Source organism: Oreochromis niloticus, linkage group LG6 (assembly GCF_001858045.2).
Source record: "Oreochromis niloticus isolate F11D_XX linkage group LG6, O_niloticus_UMD_NMBU, whole genome shotgun sequence".
In the NCBI taxonomy this organism is placed as follows: Eukaryota; Metazoa; Chordata; class Actinopteri; order Cichliformes; family Cichlidae; genus Oreochromis; species Oreochromis niloticus.
This window is the reverse complement of record NC_031971.2, coordinates 12,505,916-12,519,819: the sequence shown is the minus strand read 5'-3', so window position 1 is coordinate 12,519,819 and position 13,904 is coordinate 12,505,916. Positions and strand designations below refer to the sequence as shown.

At 37.6% G+C, this 13,904-nt stretch overlaps 1 protein-coding gene across 2 annotated transcripts; it reads right to left on the bottom strand.

Moving 5' to 3' along the window:
- Positions 1 to 905: 905 nt before the first annotated feature.
- On the bottom strand, positions 906 to 13,778 carry LOC102077930 (perforin-1-like). Of its 2 annotated transcripts, none has more exons than XM_025908289.1 (10): positions 13,192 to 13,778; positions 6,699 to 6,973; positions 6,530 to 6,609; positions 5,410 to 5,455; positions 4,787 to 4,926; positions 4,544 to 4,682; positions 4,382 to 4,462; positions 1,918 to 2,414; positions 1,703 to 1,796; positions 906 to 1,207 (listed from the first exon to the last, which is right to left on the bottom strand). In XM_025908289.1, the coding sequence occupies exons 1-10, from the start codon at positions 13,298 to 13,300 to the stop codon at positions 995 to 997; spliced, it is 1,674 nt and encodes a 557-aa protein (XP_025764074.1). In that variant the 5' UTR covers positions 13,301 to 13,778; the 3' UTR covers positions 906 to 994. The 2 variants fall into 2 exon arrangements, with proteins under 2 accessions (XP_025764074.1, XP_019215949.1); XM_019360404.2 differs by lacking the exon at positions 13,192 to 13,778 and adding an exon at positions 11,581 to 11,712.
- Positions 13,779 to 13,904: the final 126 nt, after the last annotated feature.

Genomic DNA, 13,904 nt, shown 5'->3' with positions numbered 1-13,904 from the left:
TTATTGTCAGTCACTATAATATAGATATATTTTATAGTAAAAAAATAATGCCGCTGAGATGCAGATACACACACACTCACACAACATGGATTCCCTTATAAGTAGGCTTATCTGAAAATTAGTTACAGTAAAACAGCAACAGTACACGTATCTTTTATTTATTTATTTTTAGTTTGTGGCAATGATTGTTTAAAATTTTTTAAGAGTAATAAAAAAATCAAAAACATTATCAAAGCCTTTGCTTGACTTGCAAATGAATTAAGCTATTTTACGCTGTAAAAAAAAAGGTAGTGGGTTCATAGTGTAATATTTTACAGTTTGAGATTGGGAAGAGACACAAATTTCTCAGGGGGTGCATCAGCTCTTTGTGAGTAAGGGAGCAGCCACAAGAAGCTAATAGGTGTAAAAACGTATTCTGAGTACTTCTTGTAAGAAATTACCACCAAAACTGGTCGTTACTCACCACGTTATAATTTTGAGGGGATATAACTTCATTCATACTAATTTTAAAATCACCAGATGCTGAATTTAAAAATAATTTCCCCAGAAATTCCTACTTTTTAAAATCCGTATATCCAGACAAACACACTTGTGTTTGACCTGCCCACACTGTGACATGAAATATAATAGTCTTTTGTTTAACAAATATTATAATGCGATATTTTCTTGTTGTGTTAGCACATTTATTTATTTATTTTTTTAATTTTGCATTACTTATTTGTTTGAGAAGGTAAACAAAATGGTTACATGTATTTGACAAACTGAAATCAAGTATAATCTGAAAAAAATGAAACTATATATGTATATAAAATATAAAAAATAACTGAATGACAACAAATGAAAAGATGATCAAATTAAAAAAAAAAAATGGATATGTATGATATATACGAGGAAAATGAAAGAAAAAACCCATCAGTCATGTGACTCTTATGTGATCAACAGATTTATCACAATTGATTATAGAAGAAAGACATGCAACCCCAAAATGCATTTCTCATTGTGGAGATGGTGTATATTGGTGACACCAGTCTCCTGTGAGATGTGAGTCGCAGGTCAGAGTGGTCTTGAACTCATAGCCGCCACTGTCAGCTGAACAGGAAAATATACGTGTCCCCCGAGTTGGATGCCGGGAACATGATCCCAGGAGATCATCATAGATCAGATCCTCGTCCCATAATTCAACATACACATGACTGTGTGTGTCCACCTTCATGAGAAAAAAAGCATTAAAAATAGGATTTAATATGCTGTTGTCCTACAAATAATATGCTTGAGATTTTGTACCATATACAATAGTGACAATGGTAATTCACATCTAATTCATAGAATGTAAATTCTGGTAGCACTGTAGTGTTTTTCATATATCAGTCATATTGTTACATATTTTAAATAAGGGGGGAAATGTGCAGTAGCAAGATTTACATTCAGTACTTTATGACACATGGTTGACATTGTTAAAGCACTCATATTAACCCAAATCATTACCTTAAATTTTTTAAATATACCTGATGAAAGAATTAGTTCTGCTTAAACCTAACCAAATGGAAATAAATAACCTCAGTTAAAGAACAGCTAAAGTTAACTGTATATAAAAGATGTAAGTAGCTCAAGTTCTAAAAATTGAAGTCAATACATCAAACCTGCAGTATTAAAATTCCTTCAATATGGTCCTTGATCTTATATGTAGTCAGGGTTCACTGACCTGTCCAAAATCAAAATAAGCATTCCATCGGGGATAACTTGATTCGATCATGCGAGTCTGATGATTGATGGAACCGAACCTCAGTTTAACATAGCTGTGAGTAGGAGAAAGACACAAAGATGAATAATATTGCAGATTTCTAAATCTCTAAATCCTAGAGATTTGGAAATCTTTAGAAATCTCTAAATCCTAATCCCTAACCATGCTGGTCTCACCTGTCAGTTGGGCCAAGATGATCTCCTTTCAGATCCCAGGCTCGGGTGATTTCCACAGTTAGCTTCCCCCTCCAGGCGTTTCGAGGACAGCAGTTGAAATCTAGGTTAGGATTGCCCCGCCAACAATTTCGTTCGCTGTGTGATTGACTCACATCATTGTCTGTTATGTACTGCTCTATGGCAGCCTTCATCCCTGACTTCTTTGTGCCTTTCGGTATCAGCTGATACATTGGGCGAATGAAGTAGGAAGCAACATCTGGATGATCCTTCAGGCTGTTCAGCCAGTTTTTAAAACCCAGGGAATCATCATATGCAAGTGAAAACTCTCCCAACCACCCATTACCTCCTACCACATCCGTATAGTGTTGGTGGAGACCAGAGCTATACCTAGTGGCAACGTCCCGGTTTTCCAGGATGTTTTTGCAAGAACCTTGGACAGCAGATGGATTCAGCTTTCCCAAGCCAATGGAGACACCCATCGACAGGCAGGAGTGTAACTAGAAGGCAGGAGAAGACATAAGATGCAGGATTTCCATTAAATAGGAACATGCCAAGAGAAGCGCTTGTGATTTTAGGCCTACATGTCATGGAACTTGTGAACTAAGTGTGTTACTCAAGGGTTATTGAAAATGTCCTACAAAATATCCTAGGGTGTAGAGCCAATTTAGGATGTAATAAGAAACCTTTGTTTAAACAAAGAAAGGTATTCATGTCTCATTGTTCTGGTTCTCTCTGTATTATTGAAAGTTCTTTACCTTACAACAAATCCAATTACTTGAGACAACTTTTGCTGTGCTATATAAATCAAACTGAACTGAACTTCTGTTACTGGGCCTTGTGCAGTATTGGCCAGTTGTGGCTTTCCTCCCAGAGGGGTATACAGTGTGGTCAATTTCCCCGTGCCTGGTATGATAACTTATTTTTCTATGGTCTTTGTCTTTTTGTATTTTCTGTTTGTTAATGCACTTTGTTGATATTTGTTAAAATGCAGATGTTACAAATTACTTATACATACATTCAGTGTTGAAAATTGTAAAAAGTTTTGGCAATGCTAACCATCACACGTTTTCTTGTAAATGATGTGTACAGATACTGATCCATACTGTTCATATTATTCCAAAAGAAGTAAAGTGGAAACAATTTGTAGTTGATCGTTAATTCATTAAGTCTTTAAAATGTCCTCAGGTGTTTCTCTCTCTCTGTTTTTTACCTGATCCTGATGCCTGTTTCGGCTAGGAGGAGGCAAGAGTGAAATCACCATTCACCTGATTTACGCTATGCATGCCCCCTGGCAGTTGAGAAATTTGAAAAACAAACTTGGAAAAAAAGAGAAAGGAGAGATAACAGTGAAGAAAATGTCAAATGTAAGTAAGTAAGTAAATGTAAGTAATTCATCAGCAATTTTCAAACGGCAGTCGGTTGGATGTGGGTCCCAAAGTCTTTGCCACAAGGTGGAACTAGTCAGTGAGGCAAGTTCTTGTCACAGACAGTGGGGAGCTGACTGTGTGTAGACAGAACACTGGATCCAAATGCAGACTAAAACAGAGCGTGAAACGTGACTTGGACAAAAAGTGAGACGTTTGTTGTGGCTGATAAGAACAGTACACAAACAAAGCAAAGGCGAGTGGGGCGGGAGCAGGAGTTGGGCTCGGCCCCTTAGTCCCAGTGAAAGGAACTCTTGATGATTCAGCACATTAAGGTATTTTGGACATGCTCCCAACTTTGTGGGAACAGTTTGGGAATGGCCCCTTCCTGTTTCAACATAACTGAGTACCAGTGCAGACAGCAGGATCCAGAAAGTCATGGATGAGTGAGTTTGGTGTGGAAGAACTTGACTGGCTTACACAGAGTCCTGACCTCAACCTGACAGAACCTTTGCAATGAATTAAAGCAGGGACTTCTCATCTAATACTCGGTGTCTGACAAATGTGCTTCTTGAAGAATGATCAAAAATTCCCATGAACACACTCCTAAAACTTATGGAAAGCCTTACCTGGAGAGTTCAAGCTATTATAGCTGACATCATAATGAACCCTATGGATTAAGTATGGGGTGTTACTCAGGTTGATATGCATGTAAAGGCAGACAGGCAAATACTTTTGGCAAAATAAGTGTTAAAAGCTGTCGTGTTTATGGTTGTTGTTGATGTTGAAAATGGCAGCGACAGAAGCTAGAGGTTTTTCAGCACAGCAGAGAGAGCTCCTGATGGACTGTGAGCCAATTATAGAGATCAGGTACAATGGTTTCTTTCACTTTGGTCAGTAGAACAACTGAGGCAATGTCTTTTGGAAGGGAGTAAGCTCCTTGTATTCATATACAAATACAATAAGAATGATGTCACTATTCAGTTGTTGCCAAAAAAACAAACAAAAACACAACTATTTAGCATCCCTTATGTTCTTATTCATATGGAGTAGAAATATGCAGTCTGGTGACTGTGTGCAGGCAAATGTTCTTCATGTACCTCATTTGAGGAGAATCCGTTTAGTCTGGACAAACAGGTTCGTACAGCTGTGACTCGTCTAAGACGGCCACCAAGACGAACCTGTAATGTAGCACAAAGTTTTAATAAAAAAGTGTTTTTACTCCTGAAATAATCTAATTAAAAGTGTTTCTGTGTTTTAACCTTGCGAATGTAATGTGTGCCGTAGGTATCTATGACCTCGTTGTACTGATCTCTGGTGGAGGAGTTATAGCGACTTGGCAAACTGGCCACATCCCTGATGAACTCAGAGCTAAGGGTCGGTGTTCTTGATACCCGGTAACTAGATAGAATGAAACTGATTAGTAAATTATTAAAAACTGAAATTATATATTGTTAATCTAAACTTGTGGTATATGTGGTAATGCCTGGATTTTCACAGCTAACCGATAATGAGTACAGGTGACCGTGTGTGTGCTGAAGGAGTAGTGGTCCTCTTTGGTCCTTTTTGAAGCAAATGCATATGCCGTGGAGTGTGTTCCTCCAATCCCCACGCCGGTAGATATGAGATTTATACTTAGTCCAGCCTGATAAATAGAAATGTAATTTCATTACCATTTTTCTTTTTAATGATAGTCAATGTAATATAAAAGTAATAGATAAAAGTCTTAGATATAATAAATACTGTCTTATTATTCATTCACTCAATTACTTTGAATATAATACTTTTTTTCTGGGGATCAAAGATATTAAATCGGAAATATTAAATGAAATAACGAGACAAGAAATTCATATTTGTACCACATTTACACAGCACGGCGAGCCAAAATCTAATCAAATCAGCCCTTTTGATGAGAACTCGCACACTAAGGTTTTTACGTTATTGCATTCTGTTTGATTCAGTGCACATTTCACTTGTAAAAGAAAAAAAAACCTAATGAATCAGCATGCAATGTTGCTTACAAATTTTGCATTTCTATTAGTTTTATTAACAAGTAATTACAGTAACAGTATATTGTGGTTTCAAACAGTCATTTTGAAACAAACAGTAAGTGCAAGATGTTTCCTACCTTCCAGTCGTGGATGTCCTGATCAGTATAAGAGTTAAGTAGTGAACTGTGGACACAATTTGAAAGAGAAGAATTACTTTTTATTTACTTGTTTCATTTCTTTAAAATTTTTACAGTCAAGCACGGAGGGGAACCATTATGTTTTGGTGCTGTTTTGTTGCTAAATGGTGACTTCACCAAATTGAGGGGCTAATGGATTTTTTTTACCATAAAATCTTGGACGAGAACCTTCTTCTGTCAGCCGCAACATTTAAGGCTTGTCATGGATGGGTCTTCCAACATGCAAAAGAAGCATTAAGGTGATGGCCAAGCCAATCTCCAGACCTCAGTCCTATAGAAAATGTGGAGGGAGCTTAATCTTGGAGTTGCCAAGTAACAGCCAAGAAACCTAAAGGATTTAGAGAGTTTCTGTAGCGTGCCCCGGCAAATAAATATAAACTCAGTGTATGTAGTGAGACGCTGTTTCTATTCTATCAGACTTTTGTTGCCAGTATCCCCTATTTTACTGCCCTCCCCTTTTTACACTGTGATGGGAATGCAGTATGGCGAGTAAGAACAGTATGTGGCTGCACATTTTACTGAAGAAGGCTGGCTTATTAATGGGCAGGACTGTGGATTCACTGGGAATTATTGTGGAAAGGTGTATGGAGAAAAATACTAGTCACCCTCTCCATAATATTTTGAAGGGTCAGAAAAGTAAACAGCAGGCTTCTTCTCCTAAGCAGTGTAGGACAGAACACATTAGAAGTTCTTTTGTTCCTACCGCTATGAGATTTCAAAATGCTGATGTCAACACAAGAAATTTGTGACCTGGTCATCACTTTACCTTCCAATATTGTAACAAGAATTCACCCATCTTTATTGTTTTATTCTACAGTGGAGGAAATATCATTTGATCCTATTTTGAATATTAAAGTTTACTCACAAAGAAGTTAATAGTCTTTCATTTTGTTGGTGTTTCCTTTTAATGGAGAGAGACGAAGTGCCAACCAAACATCTAAGAAAAATATGTGTCTGTCATGGCTAACTGGTATTGTGACAGACTAGGTAAAGTAATGTGATGAAAATGATTTCTGTGATGAAATCCTTTCAGCAACAAATGTACTAGATTATACTGTACCTAACAGTGGTGTGTGCACTGCTGGAGATATCGGTTTTGCATTGGCTGATTGCACGCCAGTCGACAACAGAGGCCGGCAGCTGAAGATAAAAAAACAGAACACCATGATTAAGATGTGCACATAACCTATCTACTATAGTTTGCTGGTAATCACAGTTTATGTATTTACTTTTTGTAGAGTTTTGTTTTGATTGCGGTTGGTGCAGAGAGTACAGGTGCCATCTGGTTTGCGGTAAGTAGCTACATCAATCATGTAGGCTCCTTTTCGGCGCAGGGTGATGACATCAAATCCCTCCCCAATCAGGTTGTGGCCTGGTACAAATGGAGCAGACTCACACTTGCTGTTGTTCACTGTTATACAGGAAAGAACCGGGGAGTTCCATGACAGAAAGAGAAGAAGGCTCAGGTAAAGAGGAGGATGTGGGGTTGGACTGGAGCGCATGGCTGAAGTCAAAGACAAAACAGAAAAAATGACAAAAGTTTTGCAAACAGGTTTTGTCTGGGTATCACAACAGGGGTTATCAATTCTCTTTATTTTACCTTTCATTGCTCTAACTGAGTGTTGCATACCTCAGTCAAAAGGAACAAAATGAAGCCATGAAAAATTCATTTAAAATATTGGTAGCACTTTCTATTACAGCTTAGTAATAATGTGGTAATAGTGAGGTCCTTTGTCAGAGACCAAGCACTCTGTGCTTACTCTGCTAGACCTCAGTGCAGTGTTGAACACTGTTGAGCTTAATATTTTATTACAGAGACTGAACACTTAATTACAAAAAATATTCAATAATACCAAAGTAGTTCTTGTACATCAACAGAGGTTATATCTAAGAAATATTACACGGAACTTTATGTAGCTGACCAGAAACTGGAGACGATAATGTGGAAACAAATTCTCGCCTATGAGGCAAAACCCATTAGTAATAGTTTAGCAATATATGGGAAACAATATGACAACCAGATTTTATCAAAATGGTCAAATCTGTGCATTAGAACTTTTGTACACTGACTTATGGTACTAGCCCACAATAATAAGGTAATATTGGTTTATACTTACATTAGGATACTATTACCATATTATAATGCCGGCCAGCATTCTTTTTTGTTTGAAGGTAGCAATGTAAATATTATGTTTAATGTTGTGGCTTATTGTCTAAATATGTGTGGAAGTTTCTGTATAATAACCAGCAAACAGGGCTAAAAATTGCACAAAAAATTTATTTGTGTAGTGAAACAAAAATGATATATTGCAATATTAAAGGGTTTGGCTCTGGGACATCACATGTGGTGACTAATTGTCAATATTATATCTGTCTCCATTCATTTTAATGAATAAAATTTTAACTTTTTATCCTGAAATTCAATAAATGCTCATTGTTGTTCATTTCTTACTGGGGTAAACTGACATGGTAATTTACGCTATGAACCTAACCTGATCTGGAGCAGGTTAGGCTCCAGGTTAGAGACAGACTAGAAACAGGTCATACCTACTGACCACTCAATTCTTCAGAAATAAACATTCTTAAAGATCTACTAGACCACTGCATGGAGAGTAGGAGTAGGACAAAAAAGATAATCACAACCAAACCATTTTTTTCAATGGTATTATGTATGGTATGTATGTATGGTATTATATATTTCAGTGGTATACTTACAATGGTAAATTCCATTCACTTAAATTCAACAACTCACAGACACCTAAGTCAGCAGCCTCATACACAAAGAAGCCATCACACATGCGTGAGTGTCTGTTTTGCAGACATTGCAGCAGTTTCATGCTCTTACAGGTAACTCATGGATCAGTTTTTGAAACAAATACCTTTTGACGGTCTGGAGGGCAGCGCCCAAAAGAAGAGGCCTGGTCTGTTTCACAGTAGTTATGGACATGTTCAGTTTACTGTGTTAAACTGAGTTTAACATATGAATTGCTTCTTTGTGTGAGTGGCTGCTGTTGTGTTCCTCAATAAATCAGAAGTCAGAATTTCTAGAATACCCTCTCAACTCACATTTCCCACACTGAAAGTCAGAGCGGCACCAGCATTACTAAAATGGTTAATTTTTAATCTGTACTGCCACTGTTGTGCATTTTTGACTCACTAAATAAGACATATACAGAGGACCATATCCATGAATGCACTTTTAAAGTGCAAAAAAAAGATATCTGAATGGTTCTGCCAAGAATCAAAACAAATGTTGTTTTTCTACAGTTCTACATCCATAGGTTGTTGATTTTGCAAAACTGAAACTGTTCTGTTCAGTAGGGGTGGGTGGATCAATCCAAATATCGATAGTATCAATTTAATGCTGGTACTGACATTGAATTGTTACTAGTGTGATCGGCTCAATGCGTTAGTTTGTTTCTCTTATGTAAGTTCAGTATGTTGCTACTGATCATCAGAAAGGAGACATGTCTGTGCAAACTGCTTCCCTCTCATGCAGGCACACTCTTGTCCGCTCCCTCCTCCCTGCTCAGTTGTGTTTAGTTGTCCTACAGTCATATGACTCAGAAGCACTAAGCAAAACCATGCAAGCTGCAGTAAGTGAGAAATCGGAACAGTATATGGAGCTACTTTACAGCTGTAAATCGAAACACTGCCAACAATGATTCCTGCTGGAAGGAAGTTTTCTACTTTGGCAATCCTCCGAACTTATATAAAGACATGAAAGACCATGAACAACACAACTTTGTCCTAGAAAAGCAGCAAAAGAAATGAAGATAGGATGACGGAAATCGTTCAGACAAACCCAGATCCCTCGCACAGAGACAGAGCCCACTGTCACAGTTTTTTTTTTTTTCCCGAGAGGGAAATTATAACCAGGTAGTTCATATAAAGGTAACTGTGGCAGTGGGGGGTACAGTTGGTTCAGGGGCAGTGCTGGGGGGAGGCTGGTTAACGCAGCTGTGGTTATTTGGCTAATCTTGCTTGCCTCACCTGTCATTTAAAACATTAGAATGTCAGGACCAAGATGATGTGTGTGTGTGTGTGTGTGTGTGTGTGTGTGTGTGTGTGTGTGTGTGGAGGGCCGGAAGTGATGGCTGAAATTTGAAGGAATATTAAAATGGATTTGCTACAAACTGAACACCTCTGTGTTGTGTTGGGTGAACCAGCAACATAAAGCCTGCTACAGTAATGTTTCAGCCATGACTGATGCTGGATCTACAGCAAAAAGGATTAAATTGTTATTGGTTATCATAGCTATTACTTTAGCAGTCCAATGCCTGCTAAAGTAATACGATTACTTATAGGCTATACTCAGATAAAATATTCAGCCCAGCTATTTGTGTTGAAAACATTATTTTACTGGAAATGAAATAATATACCTTTAACATGAACTATGAAAAATGTTAATGTGAATTTACGCACCTTTCTGTGTTGACTGTCAGGTTATTTTATTATGGAACACATTTAAACCACATAAACTGACCCAAAGTGCTTTAAAGTCTGGCACATTTACCTTCCAGGTCTCCAATAAAACCCGACAACAACAAAGTGTTTCAAAATACATGAAAAAGCTGGAAGGTGTGTGTTGTGGTGTTCACGGATTATTGCGGAAAGTAAAAATCACAGTGATTCAGTGTTCATTAAAATTTGTTCAGAGTTTAGCAAATTGATGAACTCTCTCTATACTCTGCCTTTATAAGTTAAACGTATCACAGCAAAAAATCCTGGCACAACTTCACCTGCTTCCAAGGTGCATGGAGAAGATGAAAGAATTAAAAAAGCAGGAACTCCAGCAACACTTGAGAAACGAAGAACAGCTTTAATAATTGACCAACGCGTTTCGGCTTGCGCGTTCCTGCTTTTTTAAGTTAAAAGTATCGGCAGTACTGACAATACTTGTATTTACTTGGTATTGGATAGATTGTAGTATCGCAGAACAATGCGAGAGTTTCGGTTTTAAATCGGTTGGAAGAGCCACGTTTTCACTTAGTCTTCACTTCGTTTTTTAAAGTGCGCCACTCTGCAGGGAGAATGTGTTGTGCAGCTTGTTAAGCCCTATTAAACCACCAAATGAGGCGCAAACTGCGTGTCGAATTATCACGGGAATGTGCATGTATTCATTTGGTGATTAAGAAAATACACAAAATGCGGATATACTTGAATTTTATCTGATGTTTTTCTTTCTTTCTTTGTTTTATTCTACTGGGTTTGCAGAACAGCACTAAGAACACCTGTCCAATCAATAAAATATATTTCAATTTGATCTGCGACAAATTAAAGCGTTTTGCGTTATTAGACTTTGGCACAGTCCATTTAAACATTTAAGTAGAGTAGGCTTAAATGTTTAAATGCCAGTTTAAAGTTTCAGAGCTCTAATGTGCAGACATCGCCTTAGGGGAAAAAGCAGCACTGAGCACGCACTCAGTGAAAATAATAATAATTAACTGCATTAAAATGTTTATTTTTGTGCCCTAAATCACCAGATTAACAGTTTGACGCAGAATTCATCTTTTGTCCTTTTTACAGCGTGCTATTTTACTAAATATTTATTATTTTCTTAAATTTTAATCACCATTTAATAAAGTCTCAAGAGTTGGTGGCACTCACAGAAATTGTTTACTGTGGGGCGAAAAATACATATGATCTGTGAAACAGCCATTTTAGATTGGTCAGATACTGCCAACAACACCATCCCTTTCATGTGAACGCGCAGGAGACACCCTGGGTTAATTTGGCGAACTGATAACCAGCTTCGTGTAACTGCTCATCGCAATTTCCAATGTCAGGGAAAGTGAATCCAGGTAATGGAAAACTATCCTGTATGTTGAACTGGCATTGTAGTATCGGGTTCAGTGAAACCTTAGAGCGTGAAACAAAATTATGTACCGTCTCTGCTCCTGGGACACAAGACATTTCAAACAGCTGCAACAAACTTACCACAACTACACAACCCGTCTTTAGATCTGTGTGCAGGTGTGCAGAGCTATATACTGAGAGCATGCACAAGAACCTTGCAAGTCTATTGTGTTGTGGAAGAACGTGGCCCCAAAACAGACTAAAAGAAAACAGTAAAATAGTGAAACAGAGTAAAACAAGCAAAAAACGAACCTTTATTTAGGAGAGCAGATAATCCGAAGAACAGCAGGTAACAAAAGTCCGTTTAAACCGCAAAAAACAAACAAAAACAAAAAAATTCACAAGGTACAACAAGTGTGGACAAACGCCACAAAGAACTGAGCAGAGACAGAGGCTATAGCCAAAATACACACATGGCAATCGGGAAAAACAGGCAACGCCAGGGGACACAGATGAAACCAATAAGGTAAGACAAGACAGTGGAAGGAAAAAGAATATAGCGCACATGAGACAAGATACTATCAAAATAAAACGGGGAGTTACAAAACATGGATACACCGAAACGTAGACTTCACGACACAGAACAGCAAGCCCTATTCCAGCATGCATGTTATCATTAGATTTGCACCTGAGAGTGTCAGATCAGCTGTTCAGCTTGAGTTAAGCACGTTCTTTATCAAACGAGCTCTAGCACCAGCATTTCAACATCGCAAGGGTAAATAAAGAACATACACTTAATTTTAATGCAGCTGACCAAGAACTAGGAACAGCTGTCAGTGCTGACCATGATATTTAACTTAAAAAACAGGAGGGGAGAAATGGCTCATTGTAATCTGCTTGGTCCACTGGAAACTGGAATTTAATTTTTGTATTTGGCTTTTAAATGTAATTATTCAGCTTTAACACACACACACACACACACACACACACACACACTGTATCATCCATTTTGAATCCGGTGTCTTATTTTGAACACGATCTGTATTCTGTAATTATAAAACGAAACATACTTACAAAATGCTACTGAACTACCTAAACACTTCTATTCGTTCTATCACCGTGACAGAGTAACCCATGTGACTAATTTCTGCCTACTTAAAAAAAGTTTTAATTTCTTTCTTTCTTTCTTTCTTTCTTTCTTTCTTTCTTTCTTTCTTTCTTTCTTTCTTTCTTTTTACATAAACAGCATGATCAGTGACATATGTGAGACGTGTTCATATTTCTTGGCCCACGTGGTTAAAATGCAGGCTCTGCTCTGTAATGAAAAAAAAATTCTGGCAAACTGAATGGAATGCTCCACAGTTTAATGGTTTGTCTCCATATAACCTTTTAATATAAAATATATTCCGCTGTATAAGTTATCTTTTGCAGGAAATGTTCCGACTGTATTCTGTAAATATAGCGGCAGAGGTGTGGCTCTGTTACGTGTAGTTCTAATAGGTATTATGTCAAAGCACTACCTCTGACAATAATTGTATCCCAGTCCCCTAAAGCGCGCTCACGAGGAACCGCAACTTTGTTGTGTTCTGCAAAGGAACGCGCGACTCCTCCGCCAAAGCAGATAGTTTCTTTATATTCGTCGGTGTGCTGCTCATTACTGATCTATATTCGTTGCATAAACCTAAAATGTTGGAACCCCCGCTATTGTATCGTTTTGAAAGTCAAGTGAATACATTGTAATATAAATTTCAAGCAAAATCAGTAAAATATCTTTTATTTATGTAGTTCAAGTTACTAATGTAAATGATTGTCTGCTAGATAAATAATTACGATTTTCCCTTAATAAAATGGAAATTAATAAACAAAATGATAACACTAAAGAGAAAAATACGTTTTAGTTATATAACTGTTTTGTTACGTAACTGTTTTGCGCACCTTCGTTATCTTCTGGAGGTTTGTGGTTGGACCTATAGTGTACCAAAATGTATCTCCTCTTTGTAACCACTCTCTGTCGTACTTCAGTCTTACACATTTTATCAGACTGTGACAGTCAAAATGTATGTCCCCCTCTTCTATGATCCCAGTCCTACCATAGCCAAGTATTTTATTTTGCAAAGATTTCAAGGGACTTCTTGGTAACTTTATAAGCTTTAACAACACCATATGTTTAACTGATTCGAGCTGAAGTCTTTAACATGCTCTTCTTTCCTAGTAAAAAGGGTTGCGTTTGAACGAAAAGCAAGCTTTATTTAGCTGGTTGCAGAACAAAAAACATGAAAACTATGAAAAAAAGAACATGAAACACTCAGATTAGGACTGTGGTGAAGATCGCAGACGGCCTGACAGTGACCTACAGAAAACACAGGACTTAAATACACACAGGAGGTGATCAGGGGAAGTGGGAACACATGGGGAAACAGCTGACTGACATGAACCTAATGACAGGACAGATGAAGTGAAATTAAATACAATGAACAAAGAACACAAGACTCCTTCAAAATAAAACAGGAATCATGGAGAAAAATACAATAATCAATGAAATAAAATTAAGAAACACAACACTGGGTCACAGACCCAGTACCATGACATATAGCCACCTATGTTTCTACATGCTGAGCACTTATTTCCTACCACTG

Excerpts from the sequence above, each read along its gene's own strand:
- LOC102077930 (XM_025908289.1), bottom strand. The coding sequence starts at position 13,300 with ATGTGTAAGACTGAAGTACGACAGAGAGTGGTTACAAAGAGGAGATAC. Across the intron at positions 6,610-6,698 it reads AAAACAAAACTCTACAAAAA|CTGCCGGCCTCTGTTGTCGA; the intron begins GTAAATACATAA and ends TTTTATCTTCAG. Across the intron at positions 2,415-4,381 it reads ACGGATTCTCCTCAAATGAG|TTACACTCCTGCCTGTCGAT; the intron begins GTACATGAAGAA and ends CCTGCCTTCTAG.